Source organism: Balaenoptera acutorostrata, chromosome 5 (assembly GCF_949987535.1).
Source record: "Balaenoptera acutorostrata chromosome 5, mBalAcu1.1, whole genome shotgun sequence".
Taxonomy (NCBI): Eukaryota; Metazoa; Chordata; class Mammalia; order Artiodactyla; family Balaenopteridae; genus Balaenoptera; species Balaenoptera acutorostrata.
The window spans coordinates 124,938,055-124,957,216 of NC_080068.1; the positions used below are offsets into that span (position 1 = coordinate 124,938,055).

Here is a 19,162-nt window from a genome sequence, read left to right on the forward strand (position 1 = left end):
TCTGAGTGGTGATTAGATCATGAGCCCTTATGAATGGGATTAGTGCCCTTATGAAAGAAACTCCAGATTGCTCTCTTGTCCCTTCTGCCATGTGAGGACACAGCAAGAAGATGGCCATCTATGAACCAGGAAGCGGCATCTTTCATCAGACACAGAATCTGCCAGCAATCTGGACTTGCAACACTCCAGGACTATGAGAAATATTTGTTATTTAAGCCACCCAGTCTATGGTATTTTTGTTACAGCAGCCCAAACAGACTAGGACACTTACTGTATAACCCAGCAATCCTACTTAGGATAAGTAGCTGTATTCATAATTACCAAAAACTGGAAACAACCAAAATGTCCTTCAACAGGTGAACAGATAAACAGTGTTATATGCATACAATGGAATACTACTCTGCAACAAAAAGGAATAAGCTATTTATTCACCTAACAACTTGGCTGAATCTTAAATGTGTTTTTCTAAATGAAAGAAGCCAGATCTAAAAGGTTACAGATTATATGATACCATTTGTATGACATTATAGAAAAGGAAAAAAAAATCTATACTGAAAACAGACCAGTGATTTCCAGGAGTAAAAGGAAGGAACAGAGGTGGGTCACATATGGAAATTTTAGGGTGATGGAACCATTCTGCATGGAACTGAGGTGGTCAATATATGACCCCATGTATCTGTCAAGACCCACAGAACTGTACTTGACGAAAGTAAGCTTAACTGTATGCAAGTTTAAAAGACCAACAGGGATTCCAGGATGAAGTGCAGACTGTGACAAATGAATATAACTGTGTTATAAAACCATGACATGACCTCACTGAAGGGGATGGAAAAACAACTGACCTAAGTAACTCTGGAAAACAGTGTTCTGACCAGATAATGTAAGACTAAAGAAAAAAAAAAGAACTAAGCACTGTGCTTTAGTCGGTAAATTTTTTTCTCATAGTGATACTGGCTAACAAATCTGCGACTACTTTACGTGCTCAACAGATAAACTGTAGACATAGCCACATTTCTCATTGTCAGAGTAAGAAGAGACACACAGGCGAGGGGGAAGGCTAGAATGAATGTTGTGGTGTTGGATTACAGACAAAGGTATAAACTCATCATTATGTATAGATACCAAAATACAAATATGTCTGCGTATATGAGTTGGCATACATAAATATATTTACTAGTTCTGTTTTCTGTGCAAGCATAGAAGCAATGACACTTCTAAAGCAACAAGTACAACTAGTTCCAAGATCTTAGTTTCTCATTATCATTATCCAGTAAAAATTAACCAGGGCTTCCTGGAGAAATGGCCAATTTTAGGTGTAGAGCGTGGAAAATACAAGCACATCTTCCACAAAGTAAGGAAATACTTTCTTTAAAATGGGAACATGTCAAAAGGGCACAGGAGGCAACAATGAAAGAGCTCCCAATGCTGGAATAATCTGAACGACAAATAGTAACAGTAATGGATTATACCCAAATAATAAAATAAATATCAGTGACTCCACACTGGTATGTAAGGGAAGGGGACAAATGTTTCTTAAAAAGAATTCCAAACAACAAATGTAAGAGGAATGAAAGAAACAGAAAATCACCATTAGAACACCACAGTAGAAGTTATGGTTCAAGATGGTGAAGTAGGAAGATCCCGAACTCACCTCCTCCCACAGACACACTGAATATACAGCTACATATAAAACAATTTCCTCTGAAAGAAACCACAGAACTAGCTGAGAGACTCCTACGCAATGGGCGACCAAAAAACCCCACATCAGAACAGGTAGGAGAGGCTGAGACAGAATCTTGCTGAAAACCCCATCCCTAGAGCGGTGACCCACAGTCAGAAGGAAACTCACAACTCCAAGCTTCTCCCTGAGGAGCAAAGGGTCTGAACCCCACACCTGGCAACTCTTAAGACCTGCACCTGAGAGATGAGCCCCCAAAACATCTAGCAACACAGGACTTGCATCCACAAAACACACAAGGCTATAGTGAACTGAGAAACAGTTCTGAACTGAGAAATAGTTCTGAGGGACATCCTGGGCCCAGCGCTGAGGAAGCTGACTGAAACACCCAGTCTTTCTGTAAAAGAGGTCTATTTGCCTATCTTAAAGCTTTGGTCTAAGGGGCAGGCATCTAATGTAACACACATTTCTAGGCCCCTACTGAAATATTCTCCAAAGATAACAGAAGCCACCTTTGTGCTCTCCCTCTGCATAACTCCAGGTCATGGTATCTCCCAGAAAGGAGTTAATGCACATATCTGGTGCCCTAGTTTTTGTGCATATCACCCAAGTGTCACCCCTTGACTGCTGGCTCTGCTGGACAGAAAGGCTTATATTCATTCGTAAGTCCCACAGGACTGTAAAAAACAGAGTTCTTAACTGGCTATTCCCCCAGGGCACAGTGGAGAAGCAGCAGACTGACATGCCCAGTCTTTCTGTGAAAGAAGCTTATTAATTTATCTTCCTACCCGTGGCCTGAGGAACAGGCTTCAACTTACCCGTGGCCTGAGGAGCAGGCTTCAACTTAAGCAAGTATATAAGGGACCACTGAAAACCTCTCCAGAGACCAGAGAGGCTGGTGCGTGCCATCTTCATGCCTTCCCTCTGCCCCCAGTCAGGTCACCAGTGTCCCCCTGAGAAAGGAGCTTGTGCACATGCCTGGCACCACAGCTTTTGTAGCTGCCACCCAGAGGACACAGCTCTTGATAGCCTGGCTCTGGTGGCTAGTTGGGGTTGGGTTTGTGGGTTAAATGGGATGGAGGCAAACAAAGACAAGTTCTTAATTAGCTGTCACCCCAGAACTCAATGCAGAGGGAGCAAACAGCAAAGCCCATTGCTGAGTCTTGCCATGAAACAGAAAAGCCCACTGCTGAGTCTTCCCCTGAAAGTCTTCAAACTTTAAAAGTTGCTGCCTGAGGGTCCAGCTTCCAGTCAGTCTGCATCTAGGTAATGATTGAAATCCTCCCCTTTGGGACACTGAAAGATTTTGGCACACGCTCAACTACAGAGAGGCACTAAGAACAAAGTAGACTACTTAGCCACAAGAGTTTGAGATATCAATGGCATTTTTCACAGAACTAGAACAAATAATTCTAAAATTTGTATGGAAACACAAAAAAACCCTGAATAGCCAAAAAAAATCTTAAGAAAGAAGAACAAAGCTGGAGGTATCACACTCCCTGATTTCAAATTATACTACAAAGATACAGTCATTAAAACAGTCTGGTATTGGCACATAAAGAGACACATAGATCAATGGAACAGACTAGAGAACCCAGAAATAAACCCACACTTATATGGGCAATTAATCTACCACAAAGGAGGCAAGAATATACAGTGGGGAAAAGACAGCTTTTTCAACAAATGGTCTTGAGAATATTAGACAGCTACATGCCAAATAATCAAACTGGGCTACTCTCTCACACTATGCACAAAAATAAATTCAAAATGGATTAAATACTTATAAATATAAGATTAGATACCATAAAACTTCTAAAAGTAAACACACAGTAAGCTCTTTGACATCAGCCTTAGTAATATTCTTTCGGATATGTCTCCTCAAGCAAGGGGACAAAAGCAATAATAAACAAACAGGACTACATCAAACTAAAAAACTTTTGCAGAGCAAAGGAAACTATCAACAAAATGAAAGGCCACCTACTGAATGGGAGAAAAATATTTGCAAATGACACATTTGATAAGGGGTTAAGATCTAAAATATAAAAGAACTCATACAACGCAAGATCATAAAAACAACCCTATTAAAAATGGACAGAGGATCTGAACAGACATTTTTCCAAAGAAGACGTACAGATGGCCAAAAGGCAATTGAAAAGCTGTTCAACATCACTAATCATCAAAGAAATGCAAATCAAAACCACAATGAGATGCCACCTCACACTTGTCAGAATGACTATCGTGAAAAAGACAACAAATAACAAATACTGGCAAGGATGTGGAAAAGGGAACCTTCTTCATACACTGTTGGTGGGAATGTAAATTGGTTCAGTCACTATGAAAATAGTATGGAGATTCCTTAAAAAATTAAAAATAGAACTACCATATGATCCAGCAATTCCACTCTTGGGTATTTACCCAAGGAAAACAAAAACATCAATTAGGAAAAATATATGTTCATAGCAGCATTATTTACAATAGCTAAGATATGGAAGCCACCTAAGTACCCACCAAAGATGAATGGACAAAGATGTGGTACACATACATACACATATGTATATATACATACACACACACAGAGGAATATTACTCAGCCAGAAAAAAAGAATGAAAACTTGCCATATGCGACAACATGAATGGACCAAGAAGGTATTGTGCTAAGTGAAATAAGTCACGTAGAGAGAGAAAATACTGTATTATTTCACTTATATGTAAAATATAAAAAAAAACAAATGAATAAACATAACAGAAACAGAATATACCATCAGGCCACTCAAGATGGAGACTCTCTTGCTCTCTGTACATCCCTTGCTCAACCAGTACGTGCTTTATCTACATGCTACTCAAATGACTAACCTTCTCTCTCATTCATAGAGCCTAATCAGTAACTGCCTACATGGTTGCCCCCAGCTTCAGACAGTGATTGTTCTAACCTTTAGATCAGAAAGGCTCTGCCCTCCTAGTTTATCAAAGGGGTTATGAGGGACATGCCCCTTTGCTGGTTTTCCTGGTAACCAATAAGCCAACCTGACGTCAATTCCACCTACAACTAGTAACCTCCCTCTTCCCCTAGTAGCGATGACAGCTGCTGTGACCTGCCTGCTGTCTGCCATATATGGTGGAGTGCTGCTCCAGGAACTCCTTGCTTCAGATGTGTAAGATCTCCTATCCAATAAACCACCGATACCGCTATCGCTGTCTATGGGCTCTTTCTTCAGTCTTGAGGCTAGGCAATTACAAGGCTTGCAGGCCTGTGGAATGCAGCTCAACATAGTTACAGATATAGAGAACAAACAGGTCGTTGCCAGATGGGAGGGGGGCCGGAGGGGGGCTGGAGGGGGTGGAAAAAATAAATGAGGGAGATTAAGAGGTACAAACTTCCAGTTGTAAAATAAATGAGTCACAGGTATGAAATGTATAGTGTGGGGAATACAGTCTATAACTCTGTAGTATCTTTTTACGGTAACAGATCCTAACTAGATTTATTGTGGTGATTATTTTGAACTGTGTAGAAAGATCAAATCACTATGTTCTGTAACAGGAACTAACACAATGTTGTTGGTCAATTATACTTCAAAAACAAATAAACTCATAGAAAAGGAGACCAGACTCATAATTACCAGAAGTAGGGATTAGGAGGAGGAGGAATTGGACGAAGGCAGTCAAAAGGTAGAAACCTCCAGTTATAAGATAAATAAGTACTAGGGATGTAAAGTACAACATGATAAATATAATTAACACTGCTGTATGTTATGTATGAAAGTTGTTAAGAGAGTAAATTCTGAGTTCTCATCACAGGAAAACATTTTTTTCTCTTTCTTTAATTTTATATCTATATAGATGATGGATGTTCAATAAACCTATAGTGATAATCATTTCATGACATATATAAGTCAAATCATTATGCTGTACACCTTAAACTCATACAGTGCTGGATACCAGTTATATCTCAATAAAACTGGAAGAGGAAAAAAAGACAATAGAAAGGATCAGTGAAACTAAGAGCTGGCTCTCTGAAAAGATAAACAAAATCGAAAAACCTTTAGCTAGAGTCAACAAGAAAAAAAGAGAAGACTCAAATAAATAAAATCATAAATGAAAGAGGAGACATTACAGCTGATACTACAGAAATACAAGTGATCCTAAGATACTACTATGAACAATTATACACCAACAAATTGAACCACCTAGGAGAAATAAATTCCTGGAAACACACAACCTACCAAGACTGAATCCGGAAGAAGTAGAAAATATGAACAGACCAATTACTAGTAAGGAGACTGAATCAATAATCAAAAACCTCCCAACAGACAAAAGTCCAGGACCAGACAGCTTCACTGGGGAATTCCACCAAACATTTAAAAAGAATTAATACCAATCCTTCTCAATCTCTTCCCAAAAATGCAAGAGGAAGGAATATCCCGAAACTCATTTTATGAGGCCAGCACTACCCTGACACCAAAACCAGACAAGGACAGCACAAGAAAAGAAAATAATAGGTCAATATTCCTGATCAGCACAGAAGTAAAAACCGTCAACAAAATATTAGCAAACTGAATTCAACAATACATTAAAAGAAGGATCATGCACCATGATCAGGTGGGATTTATTACAGGGATGCAAGGATAGTTCAACATCTGCAAATCAATCCACGTGATATATCAAGTTAACAAAAAGAAGAATAAATATAATTGTCTCAATATATGCAGAATTCAACATCCATTTATGATAAAAACTCTCAACAAATTGGGTATAGAGGGAACATACCTCAAGATAATAAAAGCCATTTATGACAAGCCCACAGGTACCATGATATTCAATGGTGAAAAGCTCAAAGGTTTTCCTCTAAGATGAAGAACAAGACAAGGACGCCCACTCTTACCACTTTTATTCAACATAGTATTGGAAGTCCTAGCTAGAGGCAAGAAAAATAAATGAAAGGCATCCAAATTGGAATGAAAGAATTAAAACTATCTCTATTTGCAAATGACATATTACAAATAGAAAACCCTAAAGACTTAGACCAAATTTACAAATTCAGTAAAGTTGCAGGATACAAAATCAGCATACAAAAATCTGGTGCATTTATATACACTAATAAAGAACTATCAGGGGCTTCCCTGGTGGTGCAGTGGTTAAGAATCTGCCTGCCAATGCAGGGGACACGGGTTCAAGCCCTGGTCCGGGAAGATCCCATATGCCGCAGAGCAACTAAGCCCATGCATCACAACTACTGAGCCTGTGCTCTAGAGCCCACGAGCCACAACTACTGAGCCTGCGTGCTGCAACTACTGAAGCCCGCATGCCTAGAGCCCATGCTGCACAACAAGAGAAGCCACCACAATGAGAAGCTCGCGCACTGCAACGAAGAGTAGCCCCCGCTCGCCGCAACTAGAGAAAAGCCTGTGCGCAGCAACGAAGATACAACACAGCCAAAAATAAAAATAAAATAAATAAATTTTTAAAAAAAGAACTATCAGAAAGGGAAATTAAGAAAACAATCCCATTTACAATTGCATCAAAAAAGAATAAAATACCTAGGAAGAAATTATCCAAGAAGCTGAAAAACTTGTACACTGAAAACTGTAAGACGCTGATGAAAGAAACTGAAGATGACACAAATAAATGGAAAAACATTCCATTCTCATGGGTTGGAAAAACTAATATTGTTTATATGTCCATACCACCCAAAGCAATCTACAGATTCAGTGCAATCCCTCTCAAATTTCCAATGGCATTTTTTCAAAGAAATAGAACAAACAATACTAAAATTTGTATGGAACAACAAAAGATCCCAAATACCCAAAGCAATCTTGAGAAAGAACAAAGCCAGAGGCATCATGCTTCTTGATTTCAAACTACACAATAAACTACAGTAGTCAAAACAGTATGGTACTGGCACAAAACAGACACACAGATCAACAGAATAGAGCAGAGAGCCCACAAATAAACCCACGCATATATGGTTAATTAATTTATGATAAAAAAGCCAAGAATATACAATGGTTAGTCTCTCCAATAAAACTGGACAGCCACATGCAAAAAAATAAAGCTAGACCAGTATCTCACACCATACACAAAAATAAACTCAAAAAGGATTAAAGACTTGAACATAAGACTGGAAACCATAAAACTCCTAGTAGAAATCATAGGTGGTAAGCTCCTTGACTTTGGTCTTGGTAATGATTTTTTGAATTTGACACCAAAAGCAAAGGCAACAAAAGCAAAAATAAACAAGTGAGACTATATTCAACTAAAAAGTTTCTGCACAGGAAAGGAAACCATTAACAAAATGAAAAAGCAACCTATGGAAAGGGGAAAAAATTGCAAATTGTATATCTGATAAGGGGTTAATATCAAAATATATAAAGAGATCATAAAACTCAATATCAAAACCCCATACAATCTGATTTTTAAAATGGGAAGAAGATTTGAACACACATTTTCCCCAAAGAATGTATACAAATGGCCAACGGGTACATGAAAACACGCTCAACATCACTAATCATCAAGGAAATGCAAATCAAAACCACAATGAAATACTACTTCACATCTGATAACAGCTATTATTTAAAAGACAAGAAATGACAGGTGAATAGATGTAGAGAACAAATATATGGACACCAAGGGGGTATGCGGGGGGTTGGATGAATTGGGAGATTGGGATTAACATATATACACTAATATATGTAAAATAGATAACTAATGAGAACCTGCTGTATAGCACAGGGAACTCCACTTCACTGTACAGTAGAAACTAACACAACATTGTAAGACAACAATACCCCAATTAAAAAAAAAAAAAAAGAAAGAAATACCAGGTGAAGATGTGGAGAAAAAGGGAACTCCCATACACTGTTAATGGGAATGTAAATTCCTTCACTGGTAATGGAAAACAGTATACAGGTTCCACAAAAAATTAAACATAGAACTACCATATGATCTAGCATTTCCACCACTGGGTATTTATCTTAAGGAAATGAAAAAAGTAACTGGAAAAGATATCTGCACCCCCATGTTCACTGCAGCATTATTTACAATAGCCAAGACATGAAACAACCTAACTGTCCATCAATGGTAAAATGGATAAAGATTATATATATATACACACACACACACACATATGAATATATACACACAACTGAATATTATTCACCCATAGAAAGAAGGAAATCTTGCCATTTGCAACAACATGGATCGACCTTGAAGGCATTATGCTAAGGGAAATAAGACAGAGAAATACAGATACTGTATGATCTCACTTACATATAGAATTTTTTAAAAATGAAGTCATAGATTCAGAGTACAGATGGGTGGTTGCCAGAGGCAAGGGGTGGGGATGTCAAAGGTACAAACTTCCAGTTATAAGTCCTGGGGATGTTATGCACAATATTTGCTAAGATAGTAGATCTTAAAAGTTCTTATCACAAACAAAATATTTATAACCGTATGTGGTGATGTTAACTAGACTTGTTGTGGTGATCAACCTGCAATATATACATACACTAAATCATATTTTTTTTAATAAATTTATTTATTTTTGGCTGTGTTGGGCCTTCGTTGCAGTGCACAGGCTTCTCATTGCAGTGGCTTCTCTTGTTGCAGAGCACGGGTTCTAGGTGCACAGGCTTCAGTAGCTGTGGCTCGCAGGCTCAGGAGTTCTGGCACGCGGGCTCTAGAGCACAGGCTCAGTAGTTGTGGCGCACGGGCTTAGTTGCTCCGTGACATGTGGGATCTTCCCGGACCAGGGCTTGAACCCGTGTCCCCTGCATTGGCAGGCAGATTCTTAACCACTGTGTCACCAGGGAAGCCCTAAATCATATGTTTTACACCTGAAACTAATATAATATTATGTGTCAATTATATTTTAATAAAAAAGAAGAAATTTAACTGAGAAAACTTACTTAAAAAAAAAAAGAATACCGCAGTAATAACTGCTTCAGGCAAAATGAAAATTAGTCAAACTCCAGGGTGAAACAGGATATTTGCATAGCCTCAAATTATCTCCCTCAAAATATTTATTAACATGGTGGTTTTAACATATGTCTACAAACTGTGATACTCCTCTCTCCAGGAGGTTTATCTCTATTTCCCTCCCCTCGTGTGTATGCTGGACTTCCTTCTAACAGAGTACAGAAAAGGGAAAATAGTAATTTCAGAGTGGAGAAACCTGACAGACACAACCTTAACGAAGTCGTCAAGGTTAACATCACCACTAATAGTTGCTGATATCATGTACTCCTTGATATGCCACAAGATGCGCACTTCACCTCCACAGTAGTCTTACCAAATATCCTTAACTCTTGTTTAAGCATGAGAAAACATCAGGCAAATGTAAATTGAGGGCCATTCTACAAAATATCCAACTGGTACTCTTCAAAAGGATCAAAGTCATAAAAAACAAGGAAAGACTGAAAAACTACCATAAACCACAGAAGACAAAAGAGACATGACTGCTAAGTGCAATGGGGTATCCTGGGTTGAATGTGGACATTAATTAAAAACCTGGTGAAATCCGAATAAAGTATATAGTACAGTTAGTAGTTTTGTACCAATGTGAATTGCTTAGTTTTGATAAATGTACTATGCTATGTAAGATGTTAACACTAGGGGAAACTGGATGGAAGAGTATAGAGGAACTCTATCTTTACAAGTGTTCTGTAAATCTAAAATTATTTCAAAATAAAACATTACATACATATGCTTTATGTTTAAGAGTAATTTTTAACCATTCCTTTTACTTCTTTAGCTTCTATTTCCATTCCGTGTCCCTACTCAAATTGATCCTAATGTAATTATATATTTTTGTACTTAGAAGTTTTATTCACCATCCTTGGCACACTTCTTGGCAACATTTGAACTTTTTAATCTCCTGTAAGCAAAAGTTTCTAAATATTAAAGGAAAAATAACCTAGACTGAGTTATCATTACGGTTATCAACGAGCACTTGATCAAAACGTCATAATCAATACATTTTGATAACCACTAAAGAATATGCTGCTTTTATTGAAAATGCACTACTTAATGAGAGAAATGATGCTGTTTTTTCTCCCAATTAACCCATGTATTTGTGGGTGGATATTACTTCTTGCTACAATGAGGTAGCACACCATCAATTCTGTTATTTTTTCTATTTTCTTTTAAAGTGATTTAACCCTCGAGAAGCCTTTCCCACGTAGAGGGGCATTTAAATTTTGTTATAACAATCTCACTCAATTCCATGAGTTACATGCCAAAACTCGTTTAGTAAAATACTAGTTAAGATATTTTCAACGGTCTCTCAGCAACACCTCCACCAGAGCCTCCTTCAATTTTCACAAGAGCAAAGAATTGAGGACAGGTACACTGGGTTTGCCCTACCTGTTTTCAGGATTGTTCCTGGCTTGGCCCCATGTGAAGCTTCTGCAAGAGTCCAGGGTGGTTTTTTTCCTATAAACAATAAAGACACCGTGAGGCCAAACCCTGTCCACATGGATCTTCTCAGAGTATAACTGGGGACAAAGCGAAGGGTTTCCTTGAAACTACCCACACACACACAGGGAGCCCTAGGACTGCCTCCAAGGACCCTAGATACGGAGGCCCCATTCCAGTGCTCTGTCAGGATGGAGTGGGTAGGGGGCAGGTGTGCGTAGAGGGCGTCGAGCAGGAGAGTGAAGGGGCCGAACTGCTCGACGTTACCGACGTGCTCCAGCAGTCAGGGCGGCCAGGGGGCCTGGTTACCCACTTTCTCTCGGAGAGCTGGGCGTATATCCCGCCGCCTTAAACGTGCACGACGTTCCGCGGCGTCCCGACGCTTGGCGATGCAAGCCGTGGAGCGCGGCGGGCAGGCGCAGGCGCAGGCGCAGACGCGGGGGGCGGAAGCGCGGGCCTAGGAGACGGTTGGTGATTGGATGAGGCAGGGCGCGGGGGCGTCGATCCCGGGCCTGCAGGGACGCCGCGAGGCCGCCTTTTGAAAGACGCAGCCCTGGCCGCCTGGTTGTCAGGCCGAGCGGTCTGAAGTGAGAGGTTGAGGCAGGGAGGAAGAAGCAATGGCATCGGCGGCGGCCGGCCGGCGAGCCCCCGGCCTGCGGCTCGGTCAGAGCTGCCCGCCGGAGGGGTCTGGCCAGCAGGGTTAGAAGGACAATTTTGGTGGGTGGGAGTTGGGCTGGGATTTGGGAGGCCGCCAACGGGCGGGCCGCTGCGGGTCTCAAATGTATTCTTTTTGTTGTTGTTGTTTTCCCTGACACCCGAGGAAGGGCTTTTCACCACGGACTACCTCGTGCCTTCTTTCCTCCTTGTAGCAGTGCTTTGGGGAGGGATTTAGGAGAGACAGTTCTGTCACCCGTAAAACTGTAGGCACAGAGCAGTCGTGACGTCGTTAGAGGTTTAGCGCTTGTCATGTGAGTGTGTGTAAAGGCCGCTTATGGGAATGTGGTTGGTTTTTATTTCAGAGTATTTTTAGCTTACGTAGTACTTTTTTTTTTTTCTGTCTTATGACAATTTTCTTACAATTTGTAGGTGAGAAAATGTCTGGCCACGATGACTGGTTTCAGAGTTCTCGGGTCCCCAGCTTTGCCCAGATGCTGAAAAAGAACTTGCCAGTTCAACCATCAGCCCAAACGGTAACCACACCCACAGGGTGTTCCTCGGAAAGTTACAGCCTGTCGAACATGGCATCCAAGGTTACGCACGTGACAGGTACAAACTCTTACATTTGTAATAACGCCTATGTTCTTTAAGATTCTGAGATGGCCACTTAGTTTTGTGGAGCCCCCAGTTTAAATGTTTCCTGGATATATATCCATTTACCTGTGGCCATGTCCCAACTGAAACTTGGATTTGACTCCCAGCACAGTAGAAATCCTTCCCCTGGCTACTGACTTAATTGTTCTTTACCACTTGTGTGTACAACCACTTCCAGTGTGTCTTGCCTTTTTGAGGTGAGGCTGTGTCATTCCCTTCAGGAGAGAGGGCTGGATTTATACTGGTTTCTATTCCACGTATCACTTAGCAGAGTGTTAAGTGTAAAGCAGGGACAGACACACTAAAAATTTGATTGAATTCAACGTGAAAGGTAATATGAAATAGTGAATGGGAAGCAGAAACTAGGTTCTAGTCCCACATCTGTCTTAATACATTTTAGGCCTTAGTGACATCATGGGTAAAACTGGCTTAGAGAGCCTCTGAAGACCTTGACATCACTGAAATTCTAGGATTCTTTGATATCACTTAATTATATGACAATGATAGCACTTTGCAAAATAATCTTAGTACTCTAAAAGATATATACAGTAACAGGTTACACTTCTTTAGTAGTAGAAACTCATTGTTAATGAAAAACACATGTGACTAAATGTGTCTGGAACACCTTCCATTTTAGGAAAGGGTTTGGTGCTTTTACTTGTCTTATTCTTTTTAATTTAACCAAGTTGACAAGCGTAAACATTTATTTTTAGGTAATTTTCCAGAACCATTGCTCTCCAAAGGTCTTTCATCTATTTCAAATTCTCTCCTTCCTCCGAAAAAAATATCTAAGGAATTTATAATGAAATACAAGCGTGGAGAGATAAATCCTGTATCAGCCTTGCATCAGTTTGCGCAAATGCAGCGGGTTCAGCTTGACCTTAAGGAAACAGTAACATCAGGCAAGTGCGAAGTTGTATCTGGTTGTTCCAGTGCTAGAAAATATTTTCCTATTGAAAACAGAGTATATAAGTGGTACAAAATTTGATTATCTTGTTTATTTGCCTAATGTCGGGGTTAGATAATTGCTAGTATGTCTTGACAAGGGTACTTAAGAAATTTTTATGTTCATACTTCTTTAGCCTTTTTTTTTAATTTTTATTTATTTATTATTTATGGCTGTGCTGGGTCTTCGTTTCTGTGCGAGGGCCTTCCCCAGTTGTGGCAAGCGGGGGCCACTCCTCATCGCGGTGCGCGGGCCTCTCACTATCGCGGCCTCTCTTGTTGCAGAGCACAGGCTTCAGACGCGCAGGCTCAGCAGTTGTGGCTCACGGGCCCAGCCGCTCCGTGGCATGTGGGATCCTCCCAGACCAGGGCGCGAACCCGTGTCCCCTGCATTGGCAGGCAGATTCTCAACCACTGCGCCACCAGGGAAGCCCTTCTTTAGCCTTTTGAGCCTCTAAATTTACTCATACAAAAGTTCTAAAATCACTAAATTTTAGTTTTTTGTGTATGGCTAGTTTAACAGAAATCTCATCAGCCTTGTAGATTATTTTCAAGTGTAAGTACTTCTTACAGCATAAATATACTTTTGTAGGGATGTTGAATATTTGGACTCTGATGATTTTATGAGTATTCTGTGATGATGATGCCTAACAAAAATTATAATCAAATTTGGCTTCTGCAATTTATATTTCAGAACCTAATTTTTATAAAGTATAAGGGAAAATAGCAGTTACCTGATTGATTCTCTGTCTGCAGACTTGTCTGTGACTAAATTTCTCCATTCTCTGTTAAACTGTCTCCTGCCAAAAGAATCTGTTAGCAGATTGGGCCTGTGGAAGGCTACAGGAGTACAGATTAGTAAAAGATAGAAAGAAGTTTCTGATTTCTTAACCTTATGACTAGTGGTTAGGAAAATTAACAGGTGACAAAAATAGGTCTTAATAATGAAGTGAAGTTTTCCTAGGTCCTATCACTGTAGGTTGGATAACTTCATGTGATCAATACTATGGACTGAATTTCGGTGTAATTAGTTAGCTTTCTGCCGTTCTTCTCAAACTGCCCTTGGAAAATGTAAACTATTGGTCACAGTATGAAAAAAACTCATCAGGGCAGCTCTTCGTTGAACCAAGCAAAAACTCAAAAACACAATCTAGTGATTGTTAATGGTGTTCATTTTATGTGCATAGTACTAGCTGAATAATCTGATTTGGTAGAAAAACCAGAGTGTCAGTATTTTTTAACAAGCTCTTTAGTATGGATTTAGATGATGATCAAGTTTGAGAACTTGGGGTAGAAACAGGATGAAGCTTAAAGTCTCAGCACTCTGACGCAGAGTACTTATTAACAAATTTGACACATAATATCTCACAAATAAGAATCATCTGGGCCACTTGTTAAAAATATAAAATAGTCTCAGGTTTACTAAATTTGGATTGGAACCCAGGTGATCATGAAGGAAGGAATTTGGGAAACTGAGGTCATAAATGTTAGGAGGAAAACAGTTTACCCTGATGCAGTCTGGAGTTGCTTCTAAAATCTTGATGTACATCTTAAAGAAAAACCCAGCAGTTAATGGAATATGTAAGAAAACAAGATAATACAATAATAATGAGGCTTATATGGAGTGACACTGTATGTAGCCATTAACCGGAATGGAGACTTAAAAAGGCCTCCTATAGTCTGAATACTGAGTAAAACTTGAACCAGAAAAATCTTTGGCTTGTAAATTTAGAAGATGGTTCCATTTCATTTTTCATCAGGCAAATATGAAAACTAGGTAAATGTAACTGTGTAAAGGTAATTTTTCCGGTAATTTTGGGTGACTGGACAGTTTAGTTCTTTAGCATATCTTTTTTTATTATTATTTACTGTTTGGTTTTCCTTGTAAATCCCCCACACACACCGTAAGGCTATGATGGGTTGGATTGCTTATTGTGACTCCCTGATACAAACGTAAGATTTCTTCAAAGGGATTCCTTCTGTTCCGGAGCTTATAAGAGTATCAGGGCACTCAGAGGGTAGGAGTTGTTCAACTTCATTGGTATTGAAGTTCGAAAGAAGAGACATGTTGCCAGAGGCTCCACATCTTCCCTCTCACTGGTCATTAGATAGATATTGGGATGCTTACCATTGCCAGGCATTATACAAGGCACTGTCACTCTGTGTGTGACATGTACTCTAAGCTGGCCCTATTGTTCATGCTGAATCTGGAGCCAAACTGGCTGCTTGAAGGATTCCTCAGAACTAGTTCAGGGGCCCACTCCACTTTACTTTTAACCTGTATTGGCTCTGCAGAATAACTGATAGGCTGAGATAGTTTTCTGCAGTTGTACTGGGATGTTTTCCTATGTCACAGACATCTTTTGCAAGATCATACTGTGAAGTATTACAACATTCATTCTGAGTTATTTTTCAAGGTAATGTTTTGGGACCATATTTTGCTTTTTGTGCTGTGGTGGATGGTATTCAATACAAGACTGGACTGGGACAAAATAAAAAGGAGTCTAGATCAAATGCAGCAAAATTAGCTCTTGATGAGCTTCTACAATTGGCTGAAACTGAACCAAGAATTTCAGAAACATCAGGTAAATATTCTTGATTATAAAGTAGTGTTTATAAAGTGTATCATTTTCCAGAAAGAGTCACCTGAAAGATTTATGTTAATGAAGAGTTACTTGGCAACTACAAGATAGAAGTAGCAGGATTTGAATAATTTTCTTCCATTGCTGATTGCTGACTTATTTAATAGTAGTTAAAATGCTCTTGTATATTTCAACACCAGAGATGTAAACATGTTGCTGAACTGTCTGATAACTTGTCAGATTGTAGATGGGTTTGAGTCCTGAAACTTAGCTTTCTCTGTAACTTACTGGATTCTTATTATGAACTTAACACTGTGCACTTCATACGTAGAGGTTTTTAATGCAATTTTTGTTAAGCTTGCCTATGTTAAATTCGGTAATGGTAGGGTTACTTGAGAAAATAAGGGCCTAAGGTAACATAACAAATAGGTTGAGAGTGTAAACTCCACAATTAGATCGCTCAGGATTGAGTATTGACCCTGGACAAGACAAGTTGTTTGCCTCCTAAGCCTAAGTTTCATCATTTGAAAAATGGAGACAAGGATAGATACCTACTATGGCTGTCATTAGGATTCAGTAAATAATGGATGCAAAGCTTATAACCAGTGCCTGGTGAACAGTAACATAATCAAATGACAGTGGTTATTATTAAATATTAATCAATTTGAGGAATATATATGTTAGCATAGTAACCAGTTTTTGTCAGTATTCATTCATGTTAGATTACATTTTGGTTTAGCTATAAATGAGGCAACTTTAGGAAAGAAAAACATTTAAATTTGATTTAAACAGTGACAATAAATTCTAGTTAAATTCAAATCACCTTATGACTGGGCTTTTTTTGTTTGTTTATAACCTATTAATTTTAATATTTCTCTTGTAATACTTTCCTTAAAGTCATTTTGTTGTTTAAGTTCAGTTCTTATTCCATATATTTTAATTTTTCTGTTGTTAAATTAAAACCATTATTAAGTTTTGATGTGTAGTCTTTCTCATTGTTTTCAAAATACTGATAGTTTGTCATAGTTTGGATTAAATAAGTACTTAGGAAAGTATTTTGTTAATTTTCATATTTCTGTTCACTATTTTTTAGATTTATTAATTAATTTTTTAGGGCTGGGTATGATAATTTTGGTGTCTTATCCATGCTGGCAGTTTATCAGTGGAAATTCTTTATATGTGATTATTTTATAAGCTATCAACCCACCTAGGTATGTCCCCAGCAATATTTTCCCCGTTTCTTTCCAACCGTCACATGCATTTGAATCAATAAATCTATGTTTTGAGGATGTGCTATGGTAAATACTAGGACTGTGATAACTTCCAGGGACTGTGGTAAATACTAGGAATCTAGAATCAAGTAAGACCTATTCTCTACCCTCAAGGAACTAAAAGACTTTGTTGAAATCAAGTTAAAATATATCTACAGAATTTCCCATGCATCTAATTTAATTATCAGAAAATGATATTTATGATTGCCTTCTCATGAAAAATGCATTTCCCCTAAGGGTTTTCAAAATGTTTATCTACAGCTAGCAAATCTTTTGCCCTGTGGGCCACAATTTTTAGTTTCTAAACATTTATCTTTTCCCTTTTTGTGAAAATTAAAGTAACATTTTCCCATCTCCACTGATGCCACTTTTATATTCACCATTGTTTTCTCAAAAAGTTCCAATAGTGCCTTAATGATGACTAAGAGTTCTTTAATAAAAGGTTTTCTCTTGGCATAGAGCCTGGAAATAATTCAATTAGGTCATCTTTTCTCTTACAATGAACTACGTTTTCTTTAAAATGTTTGTCCTAGACAACTGAGCTTAACTATTTATTTTTCTTGTGAAGGGATATGGAAGATAAGTATTGAGTATTTATTTCTTTTCTTTGCTGTTAATGTTATACTTGTTTTTCTAGTCTCCTTCTCCCTATTTATAATGTAAAATTTTAAAAACTTATTTTTAATTTTTTCAAAATTCTGAACTCATCAGAATTATATTTCATGTATATCTTCTTTCATATATTGTACATGGTGTTTTTGAAAGTATATTCTTAGTTTTTTGTTAACCATATAAATACTTTTTTGCTCTCTTTTCAAGAGCAGTATGATTAATGATATTATGTTAGGTTTTGAAAATCTAACACTTTTTGACACAGTGATTTAAGAATCTGGCTCTGTGTTTATTTTAGTTCAATACCCCTTAAAAAATCATTTAATAATGTGGTAAAAGTAATGTAAACTTTTTGTAATGCATGTATTTAAAACATAAAAATTACCAAGTTAACCATTTTAAGTGTACAGTTCAGTAGTGTTAAGTACATTCACTTTTTTGTGCATCCAATATCCATAACTATTCATCTTGCAAAACTGAAATTCTATACTCATTAAACAGTTACCCCCATTCCCCCCTCTACCAAGCCCATGGCAATTACCATACTACTTTCTGTCTATATGAATTTGACTACTCTAGGTACCTCATTTAAGTAGAATCATACAGTATGTGTTTCTTTTGTGACTGGATTATTTCACTTAGCCAGTTTATCCATGTTGTGGCATGCGTCAGAATTTCCTTCCTTTTTAAGGCTGAATAATAATTCTATTGTATGTGTATACCACATATTGTTTATCCATTCATCTGTTGATGGACATTTGGGTTGCTTCTCCTTTTGACTATTGTAAATAATGCTGCTATGAACATGGGTGTACAAATATCTCTTTGACACCCTGCTTTCAATTGTTCGGGTTTTATACCCAGCAGTGGAATTGCTGGGTCATATGGTAATTTTGTATTTAATTTTTTTGAAGAACTGCCATATTGTTTACCATAATGGCTGCCCCATTTTACATTCCACCCGCAGTGCACAAGGGTTCTAATTTTTGCACATCCTTGTCAACACTTGCTATTCATTTTTTTTGATAGTAGCCATCCTAATGGGTGTGATATCATGTCTCATTGTGATTTTGATTTGCTTTCCCTAATTATTAGTGATGTCGAGCATTTTTTTCATGTGCTTATTGCCCACTTGTATATCTTCTTTAGAGAAATGTCATACTTGTGTCCTTTGCCCATTTTTGAATTGGGTTGTTTGGTTTTCTTTTGAGTTTTAGGAGTCTTCTGTGTATTCCGGATAACAATCACTTATCAGATATGTGATTTTAAAATATTTGCTCCTCTTTTGTGATTTGCATTTTTACTCTGTTAATAGTGGCCTTTGAGTCACAGAAGTTTTCAATTTTGAAAATGTC

The 19,162-nt window shown here is 38.3% G+C and overlaps 1 protein-coding gene across 2 annotated transcripts in view; it reads left to right on the forward strand.

Annotated features, from left to right (window-relative positions):
- Window positions 1-12,180: 12,180 nt before the first annotated feature.
- Window positions 12,181-19,162, forward strand: part of ADAD1 (adenosine deaminase domain containing 1) — a 47,063-nt gene continuing 40,081 nt past the window's right edge. For both annotated transcript variants that reach the window (XM_028164025.1, XM_007172396.1), the window contains exons 1-3: window positions 12,181-12,352; window positions 13,111-13,299; window positions 15,760-15,927. In XM_028164025.1, the coding sequence (XP_028019826.1) occupies window positions 12,181-12,352; window positions 13,111-13,299; window positions 15,760-15,927 (529 nt within the window). The remainder of the gene's footprint in view (window positions 12,353-13,110; window positions 13,300-15,759; window positions 15,928-19,162) is intronic.